This window comes from Pinus tabuliformis, chromosome Q (assembly GCF_031772625.1).
Source record: "Pinus tabuliformis cultivar Carrire ecotype Pingquan chromosome Q, CPIR1, whole genome shotgun sequence".
Classification (NCBI taxonomy): domain Eukaryota; kingdom Viridiplantae; phylum Streptophyta; class Pinopsida; order Pinales; family Pinaceae; genus Pinus; species Pinus tabuliformis.
The window spans coordinates 734,170,461-734,184,561 of NC_142296.1; the positions used below are offsets into that span (position 1 = coordinate 734,170,461).

At 34.9% G+C, this 14,101-nt stretch overlaps 1 protein-coding gene and 1 long non-coding RNA gene across 2 annotated transcripts; both read right to left on the bottom strand.

The window, feature by feature from the left end:
* Positions 1–1,879: 1,879 nt before the first annotated feature.
* On the bottom strand, positions 1,880–6,316 carry LOC149221629 (uncharacterized). The gene is made up of 4 exons (XM_089387436.1): positions 6,302–6,316; positions 6,113–6,204; positions 5,247–5,477; positions 1,880–1,913 (listed from the first exon to the last, which is right to left on the bottom strand). The coding sequence occupies exons 1-4, from the start codon at positions 6,314–6,316 to the stop codon at positions 1,880–1,882; spliced, it is 372 nt and encodes a 123-aa protein (XP_089243562.1).
* LOC149221630 (uncharacterized) lies at positions 6,079–7,233 on the bottom strand. Its single transcript, XR_016248867.1, has 4 exons — positions 7,195–7,233; positions 6,977–7,051; positions 6,808–6,873; positions 6,079–6,400 (listed from the first exon to the last, which is right to left on the bottom strand). It is a non-coding gene; the product is annotated as an uncharacterized LOC149221630 (long non-coding RNA).
* Between the last annotated feature and the right edge of the window lie 6,868 nt (positions 7,234–14,101).

Below are 14,101 nucleotides of genomic sequence, written 5' to 3' on the forward strand. Positions count from 1 at the left end.
TTATAAAAACATGATGTAACTTCATATTAATAGTATACTGATGACTTAATGGATATACAACATTACTTGCATTCTTTTGTTGCTTTGGATTGCAGGAATGTTCATCAAAGAAAGTAAAGTTGCATTAATACTCTAACTTCTTTTCCTCCACAAATAGATGGATGGAGTATATTGTATAAGACCTCCAAATAGTAGTGAGTTATGCCCTTCAAAGTTGACGAGGACAGCAGTTTTCCATGAATGAATAATGAGGAGACAGCTGATATGACATTCTATTCTCACAAGCAAGCTGGGAAGGAATTAAGTGTCCAGGTACATTTCTGGTTCTCATATTCAGTGGGTTTTTCTGGTTGAATGAAGGATAAACTGGTCAAAACAAATTTACCAAGTTAAACAATATGCTGTACAGATAAAAGCAAAAATCCGTGATTGAACGGTATTCAATTCCAGTGAAATTGAAATTGAATGAAAAGGACGGGGACGGAGATGGTAAGACATAGTTCATCTGGAGAGCTACATTTAATTGATTTGGGTTAAGCAGAATTGGAAAGTAATTGCTTGTTTAACCCTGTAAAACCCATTGTGGGCAAGCCAAGAGTAGGAGATCGAAAGGGAGGGGTGGTTGAATTCAGATAGAGGGAAAAAACACGATCATCGTGATCTGCATCCCCCTGCCTTGCTTTACTTGATGACAGAATCCCTGACTCTCCTGACTCGTATCTTGCTTTACTTGATGACAGAATCCCTGACTCTCCCGACTTGACTCTCCTGACTCGTATCTGGGTATCTAAAATAGTATGCAACGTATTTCACTTGCAACTAGTAACAACCCTAATTGGTTTGGCTAGTCCTTTTCAGGCATCAAACCCTAATTGACGGACTGTCGTTTCCTCTTTCAGCTTACCCACAAAGGCCCCTCTGGCAAGCCATGATAATGAGACTAGGGTGGACTGGTTCAAAGCCCATTAACGCTGTTCTGCATTAAAAGTAACAGTAAAATTGGAAAATTTAAAACTGGAACACGTCAGGAACAGGTCAAAGCCACGGTGAAGACTCTATGAAAAGAATTTGAACCAGATGACATTATGAATTGGGATTTGTAGATCAGTGGGCAATAAGGCATTGCTGGTGTTGCTGTTTCTGTGCGCGTCTTCTTTCTCCCCAGGGTAATTAACCCACATGACATGAGGCTAGCTGATCCCCTATGTCTATGCCTAGGCCCATAATTCCTCTTCTCTTTTCTTCCTTCCTTATTTTGAAACCCTGGATTGTCCTTTGATCTCGTCAATTAGAAGTTGCAGATAGTGCACGGATTGATTCATCCAAGAAAAGTTATTACAGCCTCCTAAAAGTGTATAGCTGAATCAAGCAAATCGGCAGCATGGGGCGCGGAAAGATAGAGATCAAGAGGATCGAAAATACCACCAACAGGCAAGTCACTTTTTCTAAACGCAGGGGTGGTCTGCTCTCGAAAGCCCACGAGTTATCGGTCCTCTGTGATGCAGAACTTGGGCTCATTACTTTTTCAAGCACCGGCAAGCTCTTCGAGTATTCCAGCGCTTCTTCCAGGTTGGTGGACATTAACCACTTCCTTCAAGTTAAATCTCTGAATAAATTCATGTCAAATGTTATATGTTCCTTTATTAATTGTGATTGTCATTCATGATGAGATAATAATTGCTCGCTTTTTCAATTTCTGATAATTGGCAATGTCTAGGCTGGTTCACTCTGATTAGATAATAAGATTGATTTTCTTTGATAACATAGTGTTTTTCTTACGCTCTTGTCTTTCACCGCAAAATTCTCTGAAGAGGCAATATGCTGCTTGAAGAGCCTTTTAATTTGTCCATTGAGATATATGTTAACTAAACTAACATGCCTAACTGATGTCTGTTTCCACGGTGAGATTTAATCTGTTTCCCAACAACAAATTGTGTGATCAATTATAGTCATTTAATACGATTTACTCTTTAGGCGAGCAAATAAGGTTTTAGATGATGAAAAGCTCTGGTGGTATATTGTGTGATCGCGTTGACATGTTCGATTTTTTGGGTGAACACCCATCACATATATTTTTAACTATGAAAATCTACCTGCTAAAGTTTTAGATACTTGTTTTCCATGGAGTTTTAGACTTTCTAAGGACTTCTGCTAGGTACCAGTATAAATGGCAGCCTTTCATCCACATGATACCGCAACTAAAAAAGAGAGCCTGGAGTTTTCTTAACACTGGAACCTGATCAGAATACTAGGTGATTGTTGTAGTAAGACGCGGAGAGATATGAAAACCCTACCAGTGGCGCAACCCAAGATGGCTGGACAATTTTGACTAATATTCATTTAATTAACTTGGTTTGGTTCAGTTGGAAAGGATTGTCATTTTGATGAGGAAGATTAATGTCTATTAAGATCAATGAGAAATCAATATGTCTATTAAAACCAATATCGATTAATGTCTAATAGGGGATCTGACCTTAAGAATGTAGGAAATCAGTAAAAATACTCAATGTACATTAAAACTAATATCACTAGAGTTTCGTATGTGACCTAGTCGTACTGGCTGACAAACTGACCTGAGTATGTTAGGTGAGTCGAGCAAAGCCTTGTAAAGTCGAACTAATCTAATTGTTTTTAATAAATATTATAAAAATCCATAAATATTATAAAAATATTTCCATACATAGATCTTAAATAAATATATAAACCTAAATTTATATATATATATATATATATATATATATATATATATATATATATATATATATATAATTGCTGTCATAATTATAATTATGACATTAATATATTATATATGATTAATGAAATTCAATAAATTACTTTAAAAAATATTATATATAACATTAGTGAAAAGCTATAAATTATTTTTAAAAAATATTGTACTTCACTCAAAAACACTTCTACTTATTATTAGTTATTTAAAAAAAAATATTATAATCTTCTAAAAAATAATATTATTTTTTATTAATTATTATATTTTACCAAACCAATTATAAATTTAAAAATAAAAACAATTTTTATGAACTATTTTATCTTCAAAAATTAACAAAGTGTTAAAAAAAAAGTCCCTAATTTTATTAACTAAAGTATTTACACAAAAGCTACCCTATTTTTCTACAATATTTCCCACATCAATTTTATCTTTCATCTCGATTTTGTTCTGCACCTTAGCATCAACTATGCTAGTGGTGCTTCCATTGCCTTCTTTAAGTGGAACGACTTGGCCCTTAGTTTTTGAAAATATTAGATGGTTAAGAAAATTATATAATTTCAAATATTTTATTTTTGGGTTTTTTCAAGTCATTAAAAATATTTTTTTATTGACAAAATTTATTTTTTGAATTGATTAAATATACAAATAAATTTAGCTTTTTGAAAATCTACCATAGCTATTTTATATATGTAACAATAAACTAAATTAAATAAATAATATAATATTTTTTTTAAATATCATAAAAATGAGTCCAGTGGTGATTCATGTGATCTATCCCTCCGAGTATTACATGAAATAAAATCCATAAATAAGTAAAATTCCTTATTCATAAAGAAAAAAAGGTGACTCGATGAGAACACGTGTATAATTGGGTGAAGCTTATGCTTTTAATTGAGTTAATAAATTGCTGTTAATAAATTTTTTCTTATTACTGTGTTTCGAATCAATATAATATATTGTTTTTATTGTTTAGTGTGGTAAGTTTTATTTTTGTTTAAATTTTTTGAGGAGTTATTTATATTTCTGTAGGGTATCTTTGTAGTGTATCAAGATATAAACAATAAAAAATAAGTTTTATCACCGACTCCAACTTATAGAATTTAAGTGTTTGGAATAGATTTATAAAAATTCTCACTTTTGTTACAAATAAATGCAATGTAATATTAATAATTTTTTATTTTAAATTTATTTTATTTATTAATGTATATTTTTAATTAACAATTATATCTTAACAATAACATTTTGGTGATCTAGACTATGCCATAAAACTGTTTTTGTTTGGCTAAGAGCTCCTCTTTCTCGACTTAAGGAGCGGATTAACTGCCCAAGACCAAGAGGCATTTGGCAGGAGTGATAGCATGCTCCCTTAAGGACCACCAGGGGGTTATTACACGTGGGATGATTTTCCTTGATAACAGTGATGGGTCAAGTGGCTTGGTTTTCCTTGATAACAGTGATGCCTCAAATCACAGATTGCACCCACAGATGGTTGTTCTCACTGTTGGTTTGACAACTGAGTTTGATAAAATTTTCCACCTTTTAAAGGTTTATATTTAAAATACCAACAATTATTTTAAATTTTAAATTTATTTTCAATAAAACTACACAATTCTTTATAATTAAAAAAAATAAAAAAGAAACGAAGGTATTTATATGGTTTTCACTCTTGTAACCGTGATCTTCACACTATTTTCCACCATACAGGGTTGCCGCCAGCGTCGAGACAGTTTTCTGGCATCATTCCTTCAGCTGATTAATTCATGGGTGTTGGTCAATTAATGGGGATTTAAATAGGTGACTTTTTACACGAAGTATCTCGAATGGCTATCAAAGGTTACCAATGATTTTATGAATCTTATGATTAAGATTCGGCTCCATTTCCATTGTTATCTCTTATGCGTAGGGTTCGTTGCGAATGGTTTTAAGAATGGCACAGGTCTTTTTCTCTATTATTAATTATTTTTCGTTTAGGGAAGAAATTGTGTTTCGAGTAGTTGTCAGGTATACATAATCTTGTTAGGGATCCAATCACAATATTTATAGAAATTAAATTTCCCCATCTAACAGTTGGAATACATCTCAGGACTCTCCAATACTCTCCTTTATTACTCTCCTTTATTATTTGTGATTTCTTATTTCTCAGGGTAAAAGGTTCTTTTTCTTTATGCCCTCCTTCACAGTCAAATTGAAAACCTATGGAGACCGAATTTCCACAGTAACAGTTGGACCACATTCTAGGGACTCTCCGATACTCTTTTCCTATCTGTGAAGGTAAAGTGTTCCTAACCTCCTTCAAAGTCAAATTGAAAACCTATGGAGACCAAATTTTCCCATTACCAGTTGAACCACATCCTTAGAACTCTCCAATACTGGGGCAAAAGCAGAGGTGTTAGCTATCATTCTTTGTTTACTAAGGGGGATTTGGTATAAACTTTTTACGGTACCTGGATGAGTCAATCTTTTCATGAAAAAATGGGTAGCTGAAGGAAAATGGCCATCAAAATCTTTGTTACCATACCTTTTTTGTGGATCAGCGATTGCAAGGCGAAGAGCCTGCTCCATGGCATCTTTTGAGGGCTTGCAAATTATGGATGTCTTCGGGATTGTAGAGTTATTAGCGGGCATATTCCATTCATTATTGCTTTCAGTAATATTTGAAAGAGGATTAAGTGTCTCAAAGCATATTATGCCTTCAAAGCAATCTTCCAATCCCAACTTGTTAAGGACCTTTGCAGCATGAACTTTGTCACTGTTTGTAAATATCTGTTTTTGCAGAACAGAATTACAAGCGGTTAACGAGCACGTTAATAAGTTTCCAAACAAAACCTAGGACTTCATTTAATATCATCGTAAAAATAATTTGAAGGGATCCATATGATCTTACAATTTTCCTCTGAGGCATGCTTCATAACAAGTTCTTCAGCATAGGATCTGGTTTAAGATTCTCATATGGCAATCTTCCGTGAACAAAACTGTATAAGAAATGTTTGTTTCGAGTGAGTGAAACAGGATAGCCTGTAAGGCCAAAAGCAATCAATGGTATTCCAAACAGTCTGAACAATGAAAGTCAAATCACTGGCATTTTCTCTGATTTTGGATCTTACAATTTTCCTGTGAGGCATGCTTCATAACAAGTTCTTCAGCATAGGATCTGGTTTAAGATTCTCATATGGCAATCTTCCGTGAACAAAATTGTATAAGAAATGTTTGTTTCCAGTGAGTGAAACAGGATAGCGTGTAAGGCCAAAAGCAATCAATGGTATTCCAAACAGTCTAAACAATGAAAGTCCAATCACTGGCATTTTCTCTGATTTTGTCGAAAGTTGAAACATTAGATAGCTGTAAATTTACCAACCAGAAGATGATACAAGATTTCTTAGATACCTGTGGTAATTGTCATAGTCAAATTCATAGCCCACTGCCTGCGTAGAACAAAGAATACTGTCAAAATATGCAAGGAATTCCTCAGCAATCAGCTACAGAAGACTCCCAATGCTAAAAATCAGTCATTTCAACCTTAAAAGTTGAAATACCATGTTGAATTACATGAAACAATAGGGATTGAATGCTTACCCTGAGTCTGGCCATGGTTGTCCCATAAGTTTTATACAGCTGTCTTGCTCAAGTCAGGGACTCTGCTCTTTTCAACTCCCAGTTTTTGATTCACATAATCTGTCACACAACAACGGATCACACACACAATTCAAACCTCAAAAGTTACCTCAATGGCTTAAGAGAAGTCTTAATTGCATCTACAACCCCAGTAGGGGTGGGGTGATCCAACTCTGTGTGTGCAACAGTGCGTTAGTTACAGACAATATATTGGGCGTGTTGAATATGAACACTAAGCCCATAGTCCATCTGGGTCTGATCACCTTCAAGTTGCAAAGTTGGAGATGCATATAACAAGCTCACGTAAATTCCAAGAAATTATTCGGTGGCAATCTAAATATGCAACTCCAAGCTTTCCGGGTTGCATTTCAGACTCTGGTTTAGATTAAAATCTAAAGATTAACATTTCCTTAAAAAGAACACTGAAATTACACAATTTTTTAGGGGCAGATTAGCTACAAGATTACCTCTGATGTTGTTGGTGCATGCTGCAGCTAGTTCGGAGCTTAAGGGATATAATGTGTCATCCAGATCTAGAACAACGGATTGGAATCAGAAACGAATACATACAGCTTTAGCTTAATACCATTGAAAAGGGAAAAACTTAAAAGCCAAAGAAAGAAGTGTGATGCTCACCAAACAGAAGGCAGTCAAATCGAGGGCCCTGCTCTGTCACGAGTCGATTCTCAGCCAGCACCATTATGGATGACTCTGCAATACATATACCAAAAAATTATCATCCCGATACACTGAAGTATATGCACATCAAAGGCATCAAAACAAGATAATTATGTTCCAATTATAAAACTCCGACAATTTCAGAAGAACCAAAGAAGATTGGCTCTAAAGAATACCAGATATGTTGAATATGGGGAGAAGAGCGAATGCAATAGGAAAGGAGGCGATGTATGTTGAAAGAAAAAAAATAGGTACTTGCAGAATAAAATGTAATACAGAGGGGCATAAACAAGCTAACGATGTTAATGAAATGAAGGGGGGAATTGAAGGAGAACATTGGGTGGCTTAAATAGATCTCTGAACCGCTCATATGAATTGCTGCGAATCTTCCGTATTGCAGTCATAGACTCGTGATCGACTCCGGTTCCCATCTTTTCACGGCTCAGATGAATTGCTGCGAATCTTCCGTATTGTAGTCATAGGCTCGTGATCGACTCCGGTCCCCATCTTTTCAAATTCATTTGTTTTCAGTTTATTGGCGTGCAATTTGTCGAGGATTCCTCCGATTTTCAGGAAACTCAAATTTAAAAATAAACAAGAAGTTAAGCCCCAACAAAAGGCGTTAGACTGTATAACCAATGAAAAACGGTAACCAGCAAAACTCACGTGGACGGTGAATAATGCCTCAATCGTCTAACACAAAGATCAACGGTGAAAAATGGTGGAGAGTGGCAATCAGGGTAGTCTTTTTCAAAGGGAAACGCCTTACGGCGTAATAACCTAGAATTACATGCTAGAGAAGCCTTTTGAATTACAAAAATATATTTCTGAAAGCCCATAAACAATCATGGCTAATAGCAATATTTGCTGAGAAAATAGGTAATGATGACAATGTTGAAATGTCCCCTTACATTAATGTAAATTACTATATTAGAGCAAATTTGATAGCTAGTCTAACTTTCTCTTTTGATGCCATGGACCAGCAATGATGGCTCAAACTACCAAGAAAAAAATGGCACTATATACGGTAGCAAACATCTGGGTTGAAACTACCCACAAAAAAATACCCTCAACTTGTTGATAAAAGCTGGTACAACATCCTCAAGTGAACCAACAATGTGGCAATGAGTGAATTGGGCCCCTTTTTCTCACAAAAACTGCAGATAGAAAATTTGACCTTCCAACAATACCCAGATTTGTGGGTGTACCCATGACTTGGTAATGAGATGAATCTTCAACAATAAATAGTCGTGAAAATTCTAAGTGATATTTCCTTTTGATCAGCTAAGAGAGATTTATTTCACCACCAAAAAAAATTCGCTCAAGAGTTTCAACCTTAACACTCCAAAGCCACGATATCTCTCCAAATTGATATAAGGAAATGAGTATGCATGTCAAAATAATAAGCTCCAATCTCTCTTTTATCGTCAGAATACCATGGATTTTTCTTTTATAACTTTCTTTTTATCATTTGTAGAGGGACATTACACACAACTCAATATAAAAAATAGGCTTAACATTATCCTTCTCACTTGCAAACCCTTTACAATCCCAATCCTTTACACATATACTCATGTCTACGGGCATTTGTGTTCCTTTAGACCATTAGATTACTACTGATGTGTTGGAATCACAATTGTTGTTACACAAAACCTGCAGGTGTTAGTAAATGGATGCATTGCTAGAGTTAATGGATCCTCAAGATTCAGTTAAGCACATGTTGTGAAACACATGGGGAGCAGTGGATTATCCAATTCCCAACAATCTCCCCCGCAACACGAGTCGGGGGTGTTTCGAACTTGAAACCTTTGGCTCTTATACAAATTGTTGGAAATTGGTTACACTGAAAGGGGGGTGAATCAGTATAACATTGATTGGATCATCATTAACCAATTTTTACTTCTCATTAAATGGTTAACTTATTCATCAATTAACCAACAGAACATATGAGCAGCAAATCAAAACACAATACATGAAAATACAAACTCAAACTACATACGTAGCACAATCTTAACAAATGAACACCAAAGATTTTAGGTTGAGCCCTTCCAAGAGAAAAACCACCAAACACTTTGTCTTCTTATTCTTCTTATTCTTTTATTGATCATCTTTTATAATGTACTGGCACCAACCAGTATGCAAGCACCGACTTGTGATATATGCAAGCACTGACTGCTCTAGGCCATGACATGGTGGAAGCACGCACTTCCACAACTATTTGCATGCACCCATCTGTTGGAGGCACTGACCCCCAAATACTTTCTCAAGCACCCACTTGAAGGAAGCCACTACTCCCTAATCAGAAATCCACCACTTTCCCTTAAGGCACCGACCTTCAATTCTCAGTATTAATACAAAAACCCAAACCAAATATAGTTTTGCAATACAATCCTCTACCAACAACCAAATTCTCACTAAAAAAACCTTGGCTCATCAACAACTCTATCCAATACATCTCAAACTAGCAATATATCAGACTAACAGACCTCAGCAACATACTCTGACTCAACAAGGCTCAAATAGCCATATCCTAGAAGCAATATACACACAAACTCAGTGAGCATTGTACAATCAAACAAGATTTCAACTAAGAACTTAACACTAGTAGCTCTATCCATTATCCATACAGCAACAACCTCACTTTGTCATACTAACTTAGCATCAACTTTATCTCTGTATTTCTCTCTTACTGGGAAAATATGGAACCAGCTTTCTCAACCATTCAATCGACTATTTCATTATCCATTCCCAAAAATAATTCTTTATATAACTTATTATGTTATCTATTTGTATTCCATTTCAGGGATTTGAAATGCAAGGGTGGTCTACTAATTCGTTTCACATTATTCTTAAAGTTGAAATCAACATTTTCATAACAAAATTCTTAGCAAGGGAATGGATATTCTTCAGCTTTTGAAATTAGGAATAAGACACTTGGCAAGTCATCACCTCTTATTTGATGTAGATATTATGCCAAAGGTTCCATGTCGAATTTCAAAACTCCTCCTCATAAATCCATTGGAACCTCATTCGACATGGAAGGCTCGTTAGTAGCTAAAGTTCTCTTAAATTTCTTATTCTATATAGCATTAATTTCTAGATCTCTTGTAGATCTGAAGTTGTGATCCAATTCTTCACCGTGGATTTTTCATTTTCTTAGACAACCCAAATAATAATATCCTTTATGTTAGTGAGAAACAATTTCACATGTCAATCCCTTTTAATCACAAGTGATAAAGGAACATCCACAGAAGTATCAGAGGCAAAAATGGTAGCTCTAGAAGCCAAACTAGATACAGACTGAATAGCCAAAAGAAATTTACAAAAAGTAGATCCATAAAATTGGCTTCAATTCTTCAATCATTCTTCACAAAGCTTCATTTGGAACTCAAATGATTGAACAATTGTTCCTTAGAGACCATATACTTCAATAGTTCAATACCCATTCATCAATTTCTTCACTAGTCTCAACATTAGCATGTGTATTTTGTGGAGCATGAAGAGTTTGATTCTACAAAGAACTACTTCTCTTGCCAACAATATTTTGATAAGACTAATGAAGAATATTTAGTGTATCTCTCATTTCTTCATGTATAAGGAGGAGACTCACTTAGATCCTATGTAATTAAATTAAAATAAATGAGATTTAGAATTTGAAACATAATATAAATAATTTGTATAGTGAGTAAAGTAGGTTGGGTGCATAGAACAACAACAACATTTGAAACAGATGATAGACTAGCTAATATTTCTACTCACATGGTATGAGTAGCCCAACCTCGCCATCTCCTCAGTCTTCATCTTCTTCATTTCCCCAAATTCCATTTTGAAAACTAAAGTCACCATCTAAGCTTTAGAAAAAATATGATCACTTAAGCCACTTCATTGTCATAGTTAAAACTTGCTTGCCTCCTCTAGAGTTGATTCCAATCTTTGGGATTCCTTACGAATTCTTCTTATGCATAATAAATTGCAGTACAGGTGATTTTCATTTTGATCTTCAATAAATGTCAAACAATTTTAAAGGATCATAAAATTGCAATTGAGTGACCTCGATATCAAAACTAAACTCAAATACCATCCAAGCAATGGAATTTATACTATTGTTGATCATCAACTCTTAAATATAGCCTTAACTCATCCTTGTTGGTATACAGAGTCTGTCGTGCACTGAGTCTGAAACGCACAGTGCTTCCTCCAACCTATTTGTTGGGAAATCCTGAGTGACTAGTAATTTCAAGATCTATTTAATGGTGAACTAAATGTATATTGCACAATCCTTCACTCAACTGGAATTTCAAGATTGGAACCAAGCCTATTTGACTAGACATTTGACTAAAGATTCACGCTACATAATGGAAACCTGAGCATGAATGGAATAACTCACAACCATATTGTGCATTCGGTCTTCAAAACCCATGTGATCGATATGCACCAATACTCCTCAAAGTATGATAAACATTGAACACTTGATTCAGAACTGAACTATGTAAGAAGGAATTAAACTCTGTGAGTAGGAATCCTTCTGCTGACACGAGAACATTGCTCTCTTTGACACCAATTCCATGCCAACAATATCCCCCTTTGTCAATGATGGAAATACTAAATTCGGTCCTCCCTTTTTCCCTGAGAGTTATTTCCCCTTTGCACAGACTAGCATATTACTCCCCCCTTTGACATTAATGGCAAAGGGTCATTTTTTAAGGTAAATTTTACTTTCCTTCAACTTGCATACTTGCTCTGGTATCTGCATACCTTTTTCTCTAGAATTCTTGACTTCAACTTTGGATTTTATATGCTTTGGATGCTGAGGTATGTATGCTCTAGATTTAGGTAACTGCTCTGATTTGGATTCCCTGGCGTGTGTAACTATTCTAATGTGTTCGCTAGGTAATGTTCCATTGTAACCATGTGCACTCTAACACATAATGTTGGTCTGCAGTATACTCATAGGTAACACATACTTCAGGTAACTGCATCTCTAACATACTTCAAGTTCACACTTGTTGATTTGACTTGGAAGAAGGTCTACTCATAGTAACATTATTCTGACTCGGCATATTTTGTTCTGACCTGGAAGAATTTTTTCTCACAATAACGTTGCGTAGAACATGTATTGCATGCTTATCGAAATTATGTATGTTATGTATAAAACTATGTATTCTTTGTGCTATGTATGCCATGTAATCTATCAATGTCTTATTTGACTATGTAACATAGAATATGTAATGGTCTCCTCTCAATCAGATATAGGTGCTTCCAATCAGGAATTCTACCTTCAATCAGGAATAGATATTTTCCCATTGGTCAGGTGTAGGTGTTCCCTTCATAACTTAAGTTTAGCCTTCAGGGTAAATGTATTGATCAGAGATAGATTATGTAATGTTCTCATGACTAGAGCATGTAAAGGTATCAACCAAGATATGTAACGGTGGTTGACGAGCTATGTAACAGTGTGAATCCTATAATTGACTCAGTAATTCTCTCATCCAATCCATGTAACACCTACTTGTTAGTCCTATGCACAGTTGTTTATTTTCCTAGTCTTAGCATCATATGCTCATTTTGTTTTTTCTTACTCCATTACCCGCTCCAGAATTAAAGTTTAATTCAAAGGTCTTGCTCAACACAGAGTTCTTGAAAACACTTCATTGGTCTTCATTTTCGTCAACCAAAACTCAAGAACTCCTTTTTCTTCTTCTCTGTTGAAGTGTTATTCTCAGGCTCATTCTTAATTTCAACTCCTGGTCCTTAGACTATGAAACAAAGTTGCTAAGGGTTTGTGCATTTATTACATTGATTACCAACCACATATATACACTTGTTCATTGGTTCTTTTAATGCATGTATTTTTTGGTTGTTTTAATGCATTTTGCAGGCATTAGACTTGCATAGGACACTAACAGAGGTTCCCTAATTTTTCATTTTGTCGTTGTTCATCTGTGTTGCTTCCCTTGTTCATTTGAATGTTATAAGTTTAGCTCCCCCTATGTTTATGTCTTTTGTAGTCACTGCAATTTATTTATTTATTTCTCTATGTATGAATATATGTGGCCTTTGTATTGTATTGTAGCACATCATTATAAGTTCTATAAACAATAATGATGCATGTTGTTATATCATCATAGATATATGCTCGAATTTTTGACTCTATATGTGATTCCTTTCTGCTAAGTTAATTGTATTTGGCTCTTTGTTATGCAAGCACCATTTTGAATCAAGCTGGAGATCCCATGTTGTGATATATCCATCTTTAAACCCTTTGTTCCTATATTTTTTGTTCATGAAACCTTCAGTTTCATCCACTTGCACAAATTGGCCTTACCAATAGTGCAACCATAATATATGACATGTTCAATGATCTACTAGTACTCCTCATTGATATGTCAAACAATAATAGTAAATTTGTCATGCCTGAAGTGTGATCCCTTAGTCCTACATTTCAATATTTTTAACTCACCGTATCTTTAACTCAAAGCACACAAAAATAGTAGTAACACTCATATATACCATGCATTTATCGTGGCAAAGGACCCTTTGTTCATGGTTATTTTCCCATGGAATTTTTTGTCATATCCTTCTTCATTAAAAACTTGTCCATGGTCCATTTCCTCCATGTTGTCCTATGTTGAGATATTAATACTAAAATATGAATGTGAACTAACCGTTAAATCAACATTTCCATCGTCAGTTTGCAAACTTCCCATGAGAGAAGTAGTGTTTTCTACCACAAAAAAGTCATTACTAAATTTGATCAAAGAAGCATCATCATAATGCCACCTTAAAGAGTTGTGCTCTTCAAATTGTCTCTACCAACCAAGACCATTACCATCATCAAAATCCAAAGCAATGGTATGTAGAATCTATTGATTTTTGGTAGCATTGTATGTGCTTTAGCTCTGAAATTTTGTGGAGGTGCTAGAACACATGAGATCTCCAAGACCCAGAAATTGTTTGGAGAAATTCCACCCGGATGAGGATTTATTAAAACAATTAATATTTTTAATGAGTTCCTATGTCTAAACTTAGGAAATAAAAATATTATTGTGTATTAATAAAACTATGGATGAGAAGGTTCTAAGT

Excerpts from the sequence above, each read along its gene's own strand:
- LOC149221629 (XM_089387436.1), bottom strand. Across the intron at positions 5,478-6,112 it reads GACTATGACAATTACCACAG|TGACAAAGTTCATGCTGCAA; the intron begins GTATCTAAGAAA and ends ATTTACAAACAG. Across the intron at positions 1,914-5,246 it reads ATCGCTGATCCACAAAAAAG|ATTAAATCTCACCGTGGAAA; the intron begins GTATGGTAACAA and ends GTTGGGAAACAG.